The sequence below is a fragment of the Diachasmimorpha longicaudata genome, chromosome 2 (assembly GCF_034640455.1).
Source record: "Diachasmimorpha longicaudata isolate KC_UGA_2023 chromosome 2, iyDiaLong2, whole genome shotgun sequence".
Taxonomy (NCBI): domain Eukaryota; kingdom Metazoa; phylum Arthropoda; class Insecta; order Hymenoptera; family Braconidae; genus Diachasmimorpha; species Diachasmimorpha longicaudata.
Genome location: NC_087226.1, coordinates 7981640 through 7995290, shown reverse-complemented (window position 1 = coordinate 7995290; position 13651 = coordinate 7981640). Strand labels below are relative to the sequence as shown.

At 37.7% G+C, this 13651-nt stretch overlaps 4 protein-coding genes across 10 annotated transcripts in view; 3 read left to right on the top strand and 1 right to left on the bottom strand.

The window, feature by feature from the left end:
* Positions 1 to 788: 788 nt before the first annotated feature.
* LOC135172926 (protein lethal(2)essential for life-like) lies at positions 789 to 1820 on the top strand. Its single transcript, XM_064139443.1, has one exon. It carries the CDS (start codon positions 922 to 924, stop codon positions 1444 to 1446), a length of 525 nt encoding a protein of 174 aa, XP_063995513.1. The 5' UTR covers positions 789 to 921; the 3' UTR covers positions 1447 to 1820.
* A 1630-nt stretch (positions 1821 to 3450) lies between these two features.
* LOC135172920 (pupal cuticle protein 20-like) lies at positions 3451 to 4548 on the top strand. The gene is made up of 2 exons (XM_064139436.1): positions 3451 to 3615; positions 3768 to 4548. Exons 1-2 carry the CDS (start codon positions 3520 to 3522, stop codon positions 4422 to 4424), a joined length of 753 nt encoding a protein of 250 aa, XP_063995506.1. The 5' UTR covers positions 3451 to 3519; the 3' UTR covers positions 4425 to 4548.
* Positions 4549 to 4918: 370 nt separating this feature from the next.
* Positions 4919 to 7803, top strand: LOC135170428 (golgin-84). Of its 2 annotated transcripts, XM_064136244.1 has the most exons (5): positions 4919 to 5069; positions 5172 to 5338; positions 5613 to 6921; positions 7288 to 7512; positions 7672 to 7803. In XM_064136244.1, the coding sequence occupies exons 2-5, from the start codon at positions 5193 to 5195 to the stop codon at positions 7729 to 7731; spliced, it is 1740 nt and encodes a 579-aa protein (XP_063992314.1). In that variant the 5' UTR covers positions 4919 to 5069; positions 5172 to 5192; the 3' UTR covers positions 7732 to 7803. The 2 variants fall into 2 exon arrangements, with proteins under 2 accessions (XP_063992314.1, XP_063992305.1); XM_064136235.1 differs by having other exon boundaries at positions 4924 to 5338.
* Positions 7792 to 13651, bottom strand: part of LOC135170554 (uncharacterized) — a 56924-nt gene continuing 51064 nt past the window's right edge. For all 6 annotated transcript variants that reach the window (XM_064136539.1, XM_064136531.1, XM_064136522.1 and 3 more), the window contains 2 exons: positions 11847 to 12098; positions 7792 to 11295 (listed from right to left, as the gene is read on the bottom strand). In XM_064136539.1, coding sequence (XP_063992609.1) covers positions 10982 to 11295; positions 11847 to 12084 — 552 coding nt within the window. In that variant the 5' untranslated portion in view covers positions 12085 to 12098 and the 3' untranslated portion in view covers positions 7792 to 10981. The remainder of the gene's footprint in view (positions 11296 to 11846; positions 12099 to 13651) is intronic.

Here is a 13651-nt window from a genome sequence, read left to right as displayed (position 1 = left end):
CATTGCCCACGTTCAATAGTGATTCATTATTGCCACACAACCGAGCACCAAAACTGTGTAATTTACACGTGCGGCCTTCCAGTAGACATTATCCAATTTCAATAGGAATAAAAATTAACTGGAGTAAATATAGAGAACATTCTGATTATTTGGTGAACCATTAAAAAATAATGATTTCTTGTTAAAGTAGGGCGCTCTGGAAGAAATTTTCTTGAAATTGTGCCTCCGACAAGGAATTTTCAAATTAGAATTCAACAATAGGTTAATAAATTTTCTTTCTACGTGGAAAAGCTCGGTTGTATAATTTTCTATACAACATCTCATAAAATGAATACAATTTCCATAACATATGGTACAAACTCCTGGGAGTCGTCATAAAATCGGAACGAAAAATGTAATAAATCTAGTTAAAATTCTCCAACTCATGGTGACCAGATTTTTCCCTTCCTGTGATGACGTAAATAACAACATCCACACGAAGAAGACTTTCCAAAATTTAATATTAACATAAATATTTGTCACGTCTGCCAAGTACAAAAATACTCTTAATCAGTTCCCCCCAGAGTTAATGATTTTCGCAATGTTTGGGAAGTGGACAATAACCCGTTTGGTCTTCAGCCCATGATGACTCTAATAATACCTCGATTAATCACTTACTGATATACATAATGAGCAATTGCAGGCACACGTACATTTACGACATAATCCAAGAGTGGATGTCTATCTGCCGAAACGTCCGTGAAAATTTGCGGAGGGGACTAAATATATAATCCGACTGGGGGGGCTTGGCTCCCAGTTTTGTATGAAACTACGTTGCAAACGGATCACACCTTAATTACTCGAAACCGTTGAATTCCGTTTGTCGACAATCGCGAACGAACGATTTTACCTGTCACAACTGTCAATTTAACGAGTTGAATAATGGCACTGGTACCGAGCAACTATTGGCGCGATTGGTGGGACGATTTTGAGCGTCCGAGTAAAGTCCTGGACAAGTATTTCGAGCGAAATATCACTCACGCTGAGGTCCTGGAGACCCTACGGTGGCCGACATTCAGATCATTCTTTCGCCCCTGGGGACGATCTCTCAGCGCCAGTCTCAGTGAACTCGATAAAATTGAGAATGACGCCGACAAGTTCAAGGTGGTTCTTGATGTCAGGCGATTTTATCCGCACGAAATTCTGGTGAAAACCCTGGATAACTCCATCATCGTCGAGGCAAAGCACGAGGACAAGGAAGATCCGTTTGGATACGTCTCCAGGCGATTTCATCGTCGGTACGATTTACCCAAGGGCCATGACATTCGTCGGGTCACCTCGAGCCTCTCCACCGACGGTATTTTAACCATCAACGCACCCAAAGTTGTTCCACCCCCTGGGGAGAGAATTGTACCCGTCGATCGCACCTATTTCCCAGCCCTCAAGAGCCCAAGATTACTTCGATAATTTATTAACGTTTGCTTTACCGACACCAAGGACATGTTCTGTTGTTTTGATTTTGATTATTTATTGATTTTATGAACGATAACGAGGACTAAACCTTTCAGATCGGATACCAAATTTGAAATTACTAGTCCATCTTTGACTGTTGTTAGACTGTTTAAGTGTAGTTTTTTTTACCGCTCTATTGGGGTAGTAAGTTAACTTTCGACTCGTTATCGAATTCCATGTTATTGGTATTAGCAGAATTATCTACGTTTTAATGAGCTAGAATTAACGATTTTCTGGTGTTGTAATTGTTGATCTGCGAAAAATGTACCACCGTTGTTCAAATTTTAATGATTATTTTTTTAGAGAATTAATAAATCTGTTGTTACTAATTTTGGAAAATTTTGTTTTCTCTATGTTCCTTCCTCTGTGATGTGGGTTCTCCTTCCAGTTATATGTGAATGTAATTTTTATGTGGGACAATAAAATTGTGGTGACGACGTTGAACAGTTGCATCATTGGTATCATCACCTGGAGCCTTAAAATTGTGGGGCCACATTCAATTTTTTTTGACAGTTCTGATTTGATCCCATGAGTCGGTGGATGATGTACTAACTTTTATTAGAATGTTCTCTCCTGCAACCGTCAACACACCCAAAGTCGGTCCAACAGCTGGAGAGAATTCTAGTCGATAGCGGCTAGACTCCAGCACTCAAGAACTCGAGAATACTTCGATAATGGTTGTTTCACTCGTTTTTTGCGAATTAGACGCGGTCTGCTGCTTCTTGGATATAATTTATTGACAGGAATTTTAATGAGGATCAAATCTTCGGATTGGAGCCAAATTTAAAATTACAGTGGCACAATTTTTAAAATGCGTTCAAACGTAGCTTTTTTCATTGGCTCAATGGGGATTTATCAGGGCAATTAATGATTAACGATAAGGTGTTTTACTACTTGCTCGGTAAACAATTTATCAAATTGTTCAAATTTTAATAATTACTCCAAAGAATTAATTAATCTATAGTTAATGAATTCAGGCATTTGCTTCTTTTGTTAATCCTGCAACCGTAATACGCCCCTTCCTGAGTAATCGGATTTTATTTAATTATACGGGTTATAGTTATGAGTAAAATTCGTGGATTAATTAGAGAGTGTAATAATTACCGAGTCGCGCAATTTTAATTAAGGATTGCATTTTTCTGTCACAGCAGGGCATTGCGTATGTAGCTGTAATTGCAATTTTATTTCATCTGGGAATCTTAATTGATAATCGAGGAAATGAGTGAAAGCAAAATTTATTTTCTCTCTCAGTTCATCCAATTCATCATTTTTTATTAGAAGTTGCTTTTTTGAAGCTGCGGTTTTTTTATGCTATGGTATCCTCAATCCGTTACATAGAACACCCGCTGAGTGATAAATTCGGGCTTCTTTCGAGTCTGTCTTTTTTATGTAATACTCATTTTATTCTCATTTCTATGCATTATTGCATGGGCGAATTATACAGAGGTGCGACTCCCAAGGCCGTTCGGTGTTCTCAGGCGAGTCCGGGTCGCAGTGGCTCTCCTATGCGACGAAATTTGTTTTTAGTGAATAAACAATTCCGATATGTGATTGCATGGCAGTTGCATCACTCTACAATTCATGTTACTGAGGAATATTTGCATGTTTTTATTATTTTATGCATCTCCATCCATAATATGCATAATGAGAATGGCATCCGAGTGACAAATAGCGACAGTACACGATTTAATACATCCAGTATAATTAGATCAGATGTGGCATGATGCTATGCACTTCCGTGTTACTCACGAATAATTAATCAATGAATCAACCAATTCGAAAGCGATCCATCTGGTCTCAGCCAAAAAAAAAATAACAATGAGTAATCAATGAACTTGAGACGAAAGCCGAATGATAAATAACCGAAAATGATTACGAAGTCAAACCGATTCTGTCATCGTCGATGCGTCTCCCCGATGAGATCTTCATAAATATCATTTTTTCATCCTGATATTCAAGGGGAAATGGTGAAAAAATTGCTACAACCGGATTGGCTCCATGATGATGATAATTTTTTGAAAAAAACAAATGGAGTATAAAAAGGCCAGTGAATTTTCGAATGAGCATCAGTCGAGGTGTACTCTAGTACCAAACAATTCAAACCCAAGAATGAGGAGTTTCACGGTAAGTCTACACAGTAATTTAACGGAAATGAGCGATCAAGGACTCGATATATCGAAGCATGGGTTTTTTTATGCAACTGGTAATCGATCAACGCCAACGTATTAACAACAATTGCGCATTACGTAATTTGGAGTGTCCATTTGATGTTTCAGATATTGGTGGTGATTGTGGTGGTGGGTAATTGCGCCTCTCAGCCCGTTGACAAAGTTCACCAGGTGGGAGGGCAACTGGGCCAGTTTGTCCAGGGACAGGGGCATGTGAGCCAAGGTGGCATTCAGGTACCAGGTCAGAACTACGCCCCCGTGGGCAATGGACATTATTCGAGCAATGGATATCCAGCACAAGGGACGATTAATGTTCCTCAAGGAGTTCAGGGACAACAACCAGTTGACGGAGCTCCGGGACACGTGGAGCATGGCCAGGTCGTTCCAGTTGGAATAATCTCGCAGGACTCTGAGGTAAATCCCGATGGTACCTTTCACAATGTCTGGGAGTCGGAGAATGGTATCAAGGTTCAGGAGGAAGCTTCTGTGAGACTCGTTGGTGATAACACCGTTGCTCAGACTGTTACTGGACAGATCAGCTATGTCGACAACGACGGCAAACAAATTCTGCTGAGGTATGTTGCTGATGAGACTGGATTCCATCCTGAGGGGGAACATCTTCCAACACCACCACCAGTTCCAACGGGCATTGCCCGAGGTCTTGAGTGGATTCGCGCTCATCCACCGGTGGAAGAATCTGACATCACCGCTGACAGTGTTGTCACTGAAGTGAAGTCCAGCCAGGAGCACACTTCACAATATTAATTTCGATTATACGATGCCATTCAGATACTCAGATTTTTTGCTTTTACATTGATAAGCTACTTGGCATGAATGTTTAAAATTTGTATAAGACCCCTTTTTATAAATAAATTTATTTTCAACTATATTGATGAAGTGTTCTATTTTTGAATGACTGAAGTGACCTTTCGGGTATTTCCCCAGCTATGAATTTCAAAAATCCAATAATTTAAGAATAAATAATTCATGTTATGCCACAAGATGTCACTAAAACCCAGGCAATTAGGCTTTCATGAAAGATTTTGGGGAAATTGTTGTCGAAAATTACTTTTACATCATTTACGAAAAATAATTCCTGAAGAAACACATTTCGTGCGATATCACACCGATTTTTCTATTTTCAAATGTCTAAAGTGGGAGTAACCGATGGAGATTTATCAGCTACTGAACAGGTAGAGAGCGGAAAAAGTTTCAGCTATACTACAGCTCTTGGACACCAGATCGCACCGCGTAACCATTTCCCTGGGAATAATGGCAGTCGCGATAAATACATGTTGAATCACCTACGTGTCTCTTGACTTTTGTAAATATTAACAATGTGAGTAGTGTATAGAAGCCAGCGCTCAACTTCCCACTAGATATTATTACTGTTATTAATTATATAAATCGGTAAGGATTCGGAATTCATTTTACGGTTGGATTACCCTGGGACAGGGTGTCATCAAGCTTTCACCAACTTTCAAGTTTCTATTTTCTACAAATCGTTGACAGTATTCTCTATTGTGATAAACTATGGCGTGGCTAGCTGATCTTGCTGGTAAGGCTGAAACCTTGCTCAATAAGATTGATCAGAATACAGCAGCTGTTTTGAGTAAGGATAATTATGACCCTGAGCAGGATCAGCTGATAAACGTCACTTCTGTTGTGGCCGCTAACAGGTAGAGATTTTTGATTGTCAATTTTTTTAGAAGCATATTATGATGATCTGCTATAATTAAGTTTCAATTATGTGAAAAAGAGAATGGTTCGTTCTAAAATTTTTTTAGAATTAAAAAAACCTCACTATTAATGAAATAATTGATCATTAGTGGTGTACAATGATCAAATGATATCGTCGATTAAGATTAAACGGCAAAAGAATTAACGAAACGAACCAATCTCATGAAATCCACTCCAAAAAATGCTCCGAATTAATCAAGAATTGATTCACAGTTCCTTGTCGAATCATCCTGAGCCAGGAACACCCACTCGTTTCCCTCAATTTATCACCACTCCCCAGGGCACGCCAAAAAAGTCACAGCCCCAGAGCCAAGAGGAGTTAACGACATATCTGAACAGCCTCTCATCAACCCCAATGAGCCAAACGAATGGAGGAGTGTTCCACCCTCCTCCAACTCCCTCATCGCTATCCGTTGAGACATCAGACCCGAAGGACTCATTATCAGAGTACTCCCACAGTGGGCGATCATCCCCAGAGTTCCCTCACACCCTGATCGACCTTCCTGTTCAAGACATATCGTCATCAGATCCAGTGACTGAGAATCGTCTCCTAAGAAGCGAAATTGAGAGCCTAAAGAATGAATTACTGGTGTCTATGCACGTTGAGAGATCGATAGAGAGTGAACAGAGTGAGATGCATGGAAAATTGGAGGCACTGAGACAGGAGTACGAGTACAAATTAAATCAGCAGAGACAGCAGATCGAACACTTGATGAAGATGTCGAAATATTCGGAGAAGAAACAGTCCAAGTCTGGACGAAAAAACCTGGAGCAACAAAACGAATTTCTAAATAGACAGCACACTGACAATCAGAAAGAGATTGAAGTGCTCAGGGAAAAGATGGACAAGGTGGAGATGGACAATGGACAGTACGTGAAGCAAATCTGTGATCTGAAGGGAATTTTGGAGAGGAGCCGGTTGGACTTGCTGTCTACCAGGCAAGAGCTTGAGCAACATCGGGCGAGGGCCATCAAAACCCTTCAGGAGAAGGAGAAACTCATAGCCGAACTAAGGGAGAACAAATTGGATACTGGAGTGGACAGTTCTGCAACGACCATGGAGTTGAATCAACTGAGGCAGGAGTGCAATAGTCTCAGGCACGAGAATCAACTGGTCGGTGAGCAATTGAGAATTGCACGGGAAGAGCTTGTAACTGCTGATCTCAAAATTGAGGAGATGAGTAGGAAAATTGGACTTGCCAACAGAGAAGTACAAGAGATTTTATCCCTGGAAAAGCGGAAGAGGATCGAGGCCGAAGAAGATGCTAAAGCGCATATGGAGGAAGTCAGGGCTGTCAAAGAGGAGTTGGTATCTCAGGGTGGCGTTTGGTCGACGAAGATGAGAAAACAGGAGACGGAAATTTCGAGACTTAGGTCACAATTGGCTGCGGTCTCTACTCCTTCCAGCGCTGTTGAGAGCAGATTAGCTACTCTGACGCAGACTCTTGTCGCGAAACAGAATGAACTTGAGGGACTGACTACGGAGAAGAATGCACTTAGATTGCAGTTAGAGAAGGCTGAGGTGAATTTACTTGTTTTACATTTCGGCATTGTACCGGATATAAATTTTATCGACAATTTCCAAACTACTAAAAAATTAGTCATTGATTTTGAAAGGAAAAAAGGGTAGAATTTCACTTCTGTACACATTTTCAAGACATGTTCTACGACAATTCCGCCATATAATCTTCCCAAATTTTTTCCACCTAATTTTTTTCTCGTCATATTTAAATGAATACGTTGGAGAGCAAAATCCAGTTTTATTCATGTTGTCAGCTAAAGACTTACAAAGAGTTCACTTTTAATACAATAGGTTTTTTTTTTAAAGTGTGCTCAATTAATCGTCGATTATATGAAGTAACGTCAAGTGAATGACGGTTATTTTTAGCACGAATACAGGAAACTCTTGGGAAACTCAAGAAAGCCGTACAACGTTAACGATACTGATGACGCTAAAGCTCAAGTGCCAACATTCCTGATGGAAACTCCATTCGATACCACAATGGCTCGAAAAGTCAAACGAGCTTACTCGTCATTGGATGCAATTAGTGTGAGGACCGGAGTCTTCCTCAGACGATATCCACTGGCTCGGATATTCGTTATAATCTATATCGTACGTATACACCCACGATACGTATCAGAGAATTGTATAAAAAACCTAGTGAAATGATTTAGTATAAAAAACCTAGTGAAACTCACTAGGAGTTTACATACTTTTTCGTATGCGAAGTGTCAATCGCAAATTGTTTTTTACGTTTACCTTCTGTTCCAGGCGCTTCTCCAATTCTGGGTGTTGGTAGTGCTCCTGTCCCAGTCTCCAGAGGCGCACTAACTAGGACCAGTATCTATAAATAAACTGTTACTGGAATTTTGTAATAAAAAACATCCAAGATATTTTAAATAATGGACTATTTATTTTACAGTTCCAATATTAAGATTACATTATAATACTTTAGATGAAATCTATCTATCAATCACTTGACAGGCCTTTCCTGTCTCATCATCTCATGGAATAAATAAATAAATCATCCAATCACTTAATCTACGCTTTGAACATTGCGTGATATCATTCACACTATCACCTTAATTATTATTTTTTACTCGAAACGTTTTCATAACTATTCAATACACCGTCATCTCAACACAGAAAATATTTCCAACTGTGGTTCACCCTGCGTCCTTTTATATCTGGCAGTCTAGGTAAAGGTTGTTAAAATAGGTGAACAATTTTCATTCGGAATTTCCTATTGTTTCCCGTACTGTGTTTGTGGGAACACATTTGTTCATTGAATACGCCCATTGATTCGTAAATATTGCGTATACAACCACTTTGGATTTGGAAAATTGAGAATTATTATGTGTGGAAAAAAATTATTTAGTTACAACTTCCGTCTGGCAATTTCTTCTGTAAATCGTATTGTTTACGTAAAAAAATTTTTTTTTCATTTAAAAAATGAGGTAAATTTGATGATGAGCTGTTGCTCATTGGAATCGCACAAATACCAACCAATTTGCATTGCACGATCTTGAATGCCGCGGCTTTGATTATCCAGAGGTCACATTTAGTGCAAAATACTTTGTTTCGATACGAATGCAGAAAAATAGTTTTTGACTCGTTGGGGGGTATTATAGCACAGGTTGAAGGGCCTTAATATAATTCCCCGAGCAAAAATTAATATCTTTCTCCCGGGTATCAAACGTCTTTTTCATCACAATGTGTGGAAAAGGGCCTTTTGCGCACAGTGTAATGAGAAAAATATTCATCATTTGTTCATCTTTTGTGTTGAGTTGTCATCAGTTGATTAGTCATGCAACCCTCGAACCAGTGCTCTCTTCATTTATCGAGAGAGTAAATCACAATCTACATGGTTGATAATATTCTACGTGTGTCTAAGCACGACATGAAATAGTTCTTGTAAACGCTTTCCAAGCCCCAAAATAAAAAAATTCAATGTATCCGAAATGTTGCACGAGTGATGTTTCTCTCTTGCTTCCATGCATTCTCACCATTCGGTTCATTCTAACGTGCAGGTAGCATTTATCGGATATCAATTTCAACACCATTGTAAGATTTTTATCAAAAACGTCATGTACTGATATGCCAAGAGCCTAACTAACTCTAATTACCCTACATTATTTAAGCCAAAAATTGTGATGTTTCGGATGAAACTTTAGCTGCGCGGAAATCGTCTCTTTAAGTCGTTTCCGAAAAAATATTTAGAAAAAACAGATAGACACACAGATTGAAGGGCACTGGAGTATGATTCGATGTGTCTAAGTGGGCAATACCGTCCAGTGGGGGAACCACTCTATTCCTTTCAAGTTTTAAATTTTTTATTCCACTGAAATCGACTTTTTTCTATTTTTCACTCAACCGAAGGTTCATCAACATCCCATAAACAGTCAGACATTAATTCATGGACTTGAGTTCGTCAAAAAACTCGACGATTCACTTCATTTAAAAGTAAAGGACTAATCATTACCGCGATTATCAACAATTGCGAAATCATCAGGCACGTGATGTTTCTCTAAATATTCCAGAGATAATTTATTTCAACACTTTGAAAGACTTGCAGTGCCATGGATATGAAAAATATGTGAAGTTTCTGAAAGAATTTTCTTCGTATGTAATTCTCCAGGCGTTTATTCCAGGAGGAAATAAACGTCACACACTCGATGAAATATAATTTACTCTTCCACGAAACTTCTTATAAAGTTTTCACATTTGAATTTTCATTCAATATCCTCTCGGCAATTTACGCCCCTTAGACTTTCTCAATTTATGTCTCAAATTGTGAAGAATTATTTACTGCGATCATCGAAAATTTGTGAGTCATCGAACACCAAGAGTTCATTTGCATCAGCAGTTTAAAAGAATTTCATTGCAGTTTTCAGTGTGAATATTACGGTAAAAAATATGGCCCCAAAGTGTTACGATAATTAATGCAACAATGAAAATTATTTCAGAGTATGATTAGTATTGATATATTTTTTAATAAAAAGTTATATATTACTAGAATGGTGCTTTCATTTGTTTTTTTTCCACACTACTCACAATATCTGAATTTTTCAATGAATGGTATTAAAATTGGCGAACTATTGATCGTTGACAGTATTGTTGAATTATTCATTATTTAAATTTTATCCTAGAAGGAATTGTAGAAGTATATTAATTATTTCGAGGCATCTTGTGGAATATTCGATTATAAACACCTTCAGTTACAGAATCTTCTTGTTGAATAATCGATCAATAACTTCGTCTTGGTCTATTACTCTATTAATTCAGTAATATCATTACGTGATATTTTTTACCGTAATATAATGGCTCCGTAATAGTTAAACCCGTAATCGGATCATCTAAATAGTTCAAAATTGACTTGAATCAGCAGTTTAAACGAAATCCGAGTATACGATAAATAATTCTGGAAAGAATTCTTGCATAGCTATCTACTTTTGCAATTTTCGACGGTTTATTTACTTTGTGAAATGTAATTGCTTCTCCGATGGGATTTGATGAAACATGTCTACAACTGAGTTTTCATTCAATCCTTTCTGGACGATTCTCCCCACCTAGGGCTCATCAATCTATTTCTCAAAATTGTAAAGGACTAATTATTACTGCGATTATCGAAAATCTCTAAGTCATCAGGCACGACATGTTCTTCTGAATACTCCAGAGTTTGAAATAAATTCATTAAAAAATAATATCTGGAAAAGATTCGGAGACAATTGTCTCTATTTGCCATTCTCAATATTATGCATTATTTTAAAAAATATTTCTAATACTCTCTACATATAAATATGCATCGTATGGTTCAATTGCTCGTATAAGCAATGCCTAGGATTATCAGTGAAATAATTTTTCTCTTCTCTTGTTGCAAACGAGAAACTAATCACTATCTCAATCCGGAGATGTTGAGAATAAGAATAATCTCCAATCGTAATTAATGTATATCAGTTTTACTAGTACGCAGTGATATGAAAAGTGGTATAAGTACGAAGAGAATATCGTACCTTCCCTGTAAATCATGGAAAGCATTATTTCGTTAATTCCATGAATTATGGAATTGTATTTTGAGATCCTAGAAGGAGCAGTCGGATGATACACCGCTGTCGGTGTTCGATAAAATGCAGGCGGATGTCACTGGATTTGGTGACTTGATTTCTGGCTCATTATTATTACTTTGCCTTGTATTATCAACTTCCATGGTGTCGATGGAAGATGATTGAATGCTAGATTGCTTTGAAATCTCACCAACTTCGCTCTCGAGTTGTCTGTTTCTCAGCTGAGATCTGACGAACTGTTGTGTTTCCAGACATAGAGCATCCATTCGTTTTTGGAGTCTGTGGTTACGGCGAACAAGGACCAGAGTTCGAATGACAATGTCCAATAATTCTGTGGAATCATTTGTGATTGTCATTATCAGCGTATTATTACTGGTTCATTTGATCGGAGGTAAGAATAATGAAGTGGGAATTAAGTGAAGTGGTAAAGGGTGCTTTGAATACATGATTGCCTTCACTTGACATATTCGATTGTATCTTTTTGTATTGGCCATCGGAATCATGAAGTTTTACCACTTCGACATTGAATGCCACAACGAGATTAGAAAAATAACAGCTGTAAATCAGACTTTCATGGTCTTCATGAAAATATTACGAGTTTTCATTCTCTTAGAGTTGGTAATATTCGAGAGAAAAATTTTAATCGAAGAGGAATTTGTTGATGCTTGATAACGTTGCTATTAAACTTTCGAATTCACCTCGAAATCCTTAATGTTGACTCATTCATGTGATATTTCAACACTTGTAAATCACCTCATTTCTGAACTATTATATCACGTTATCATTTTCATGACAAACTCGAGAATTAAGATGGCATTTGATATTCACATGAAACTAATAATAATTTAATTCATATGAATAATGATAAATGTCTGCCATTACCTTTTCTTCGTCTCTCGAGAATCCTCCATTGTACATATTTAGGCTCCTCAGGTATTCTCGCTTCCGGTAAAGATAACTCCTGACAATTAGCCTCCCAATTTCCATTTTTAACAGATATCTCTTTCAATTCAAACCTAGAGTGCCTATTGATAGCTCTCTCCTGCCAATATTTCCTTCTCACGCAAGGTGCATCGGTCCCTGCCTTCGGTATATCAGTCATGCAAATTGTCGGTGCCATATTTCCAAAAAAAACTGCAAGTTATAAAAAGAAGAATTCATGAATGGAAAGCAGTTGTTGTTTCATCTAGAATTAATGAAATTGGGTGGTAGTTGTGCGCGGAAATTGTCGATGCCTCGTGCACGATTGCACTCTACATATACAACATTGAATGTGGAACACCAGGTGGCCTTGAACCCTGTGGGTACACGTGCGGAACAGCTTGTAACCCGTTAGTGTGCGTGCCAACTGCAGTTATATACAAAGTATGAACGAATAGTCCCTTATTCCGTATGAAGCGAAGCGAAAAAAAGGACTTCCCCTCGACTCTTCATCCCGCAATTAATCGTTTTCGCTTAGTAATAACGGGAAAAATCGTAACAGAAGTGAAGAATATTTGGTGAACCTTTTGATTCATGAATGACCATTTGCCCTTTCAATGTTGAAACAAATATTCGTGTGACTAATGCCTTATTATACATAATTTGGTGGGGAAACGCTCGAGCTGATGGTAAAATTACCCGGTCCCTGGATGCATAAATATTAATTTGCTATTTAATTATTCAAATGCATGTCCATCTTTTTCTAATTTCCCAACATATCGAATGAAGTATAGGACAGCGAAAACAACGTCCCGGAAATTGTAGTTGATAATTAAATTAAACGAGCAGTTAGGGATTTTTGTTCTCCCATTCTCTAACTAATTAGTGTTCTGTTGTATGTAATCATCACTGAGTTATTATTGGAAACAGCGGGAAATATATAAAGGATCTAGAGATTATACATGATGAATAAATTAAAATTGAGTATCTAAATGAATAATCTTCGGGAAGGAAAAAAATCCCTTCAGCTGTCAACTGAATAAAGAATCCATATTACAGGAATTCTTCTTCATTCAATTAAAATGTGTATAATTATATATTTAAATAGTATCGTAATGAAAAATTGGTCATCGATGATGCCAGTTCAGAAGCTAATGTTATGCAATTTTTTTTTGGGAAAAAAAATCGGTTATATATTAACTTTATCTTGTTATCTGATATCTGTATTTAATCCGAGCATACCACATGTGCCAATCCCCCCTCTGCACTGTCTCATCAGTGTATTATTCAACTTCAAAGTATTTCATGGACAACAAACTGAAGGTGACGTAGTAGCACACGTGTAGCTGAAGACGAACGGCAAAACAAGTGTTTCACAGAAGAGCTCTGGGTGGGAGTAAAAGCCTGATGTTGTGATTAATTCAGATGTATGATGGGAACTAATGGTTTTATACATCGTCGAGTGTTATCAGTCACTTCATCGAACACGTGGGGGAAAAAAATTATGATAATTCGGTCAGCATGATTATTATCATCTTCAGAATAATTGATTTTTCAGTTTTTTCCGGTTTTAAATTTTAATCACCAATTAGTCGGGTCAACGAAGAAATTCTGGGGAAAATTTGCATGATCTGTGCACTTTTTCAAGTAGAAGGGTTCAAGGCAAGACATCATACAGTAAAAATCTATAGAATTTGATTTTTCTTGCGACTTGGTCTATTGAAATATTTTCTATGTAAACTCCTGCCTTTATTTATCTCCTATTT

Bases quoted from the DNA above. Each gene is read 5' to 3' on its own strand.
- LOC135172920 (XM_064139436.1), top strand. From the start codon at position 3,520: ATGGAGTATAAAAAGGCCAGTGAATTTTCGAATGAGCATCAGTCGAGG. The intron at 3,616-3,767 runs GTAAGTCTACAC...TTGATGTTTCAG, and splicing joins CAAGAATGAGGAGTTTCACG to ATATTGGTGGTGATTGTGGT.
- LOC135172926 (XM_064139443.1), top strand. From the start codon at position 922: ATGGCACTGGTACCGAGCAACTATTGGCGCGATTGGTGGGACGATTTT.
- LOC135170428 (XM_064136244.1), top strand. From the start codon at position 5,193: ATGGCGTGGCTAGCTGATCTTGCTGGTAAGGCTGAAACCTTGCTCAAT. The intron at 5,339-5,612 runs GTAGAGATTTTT...ATTGATTCACAG, and splicing joins TCTGTTGTGGCCGCTAACAG to TTCCTTGTCGAATCATCCTG. The intron at 7,513-7,671 runs GTACGTATACAC...CTTCTGTTCCAG, and splicing joins TATTCGTTATAATCTATATC to GCGCTTCTCCAATTCTGGGT.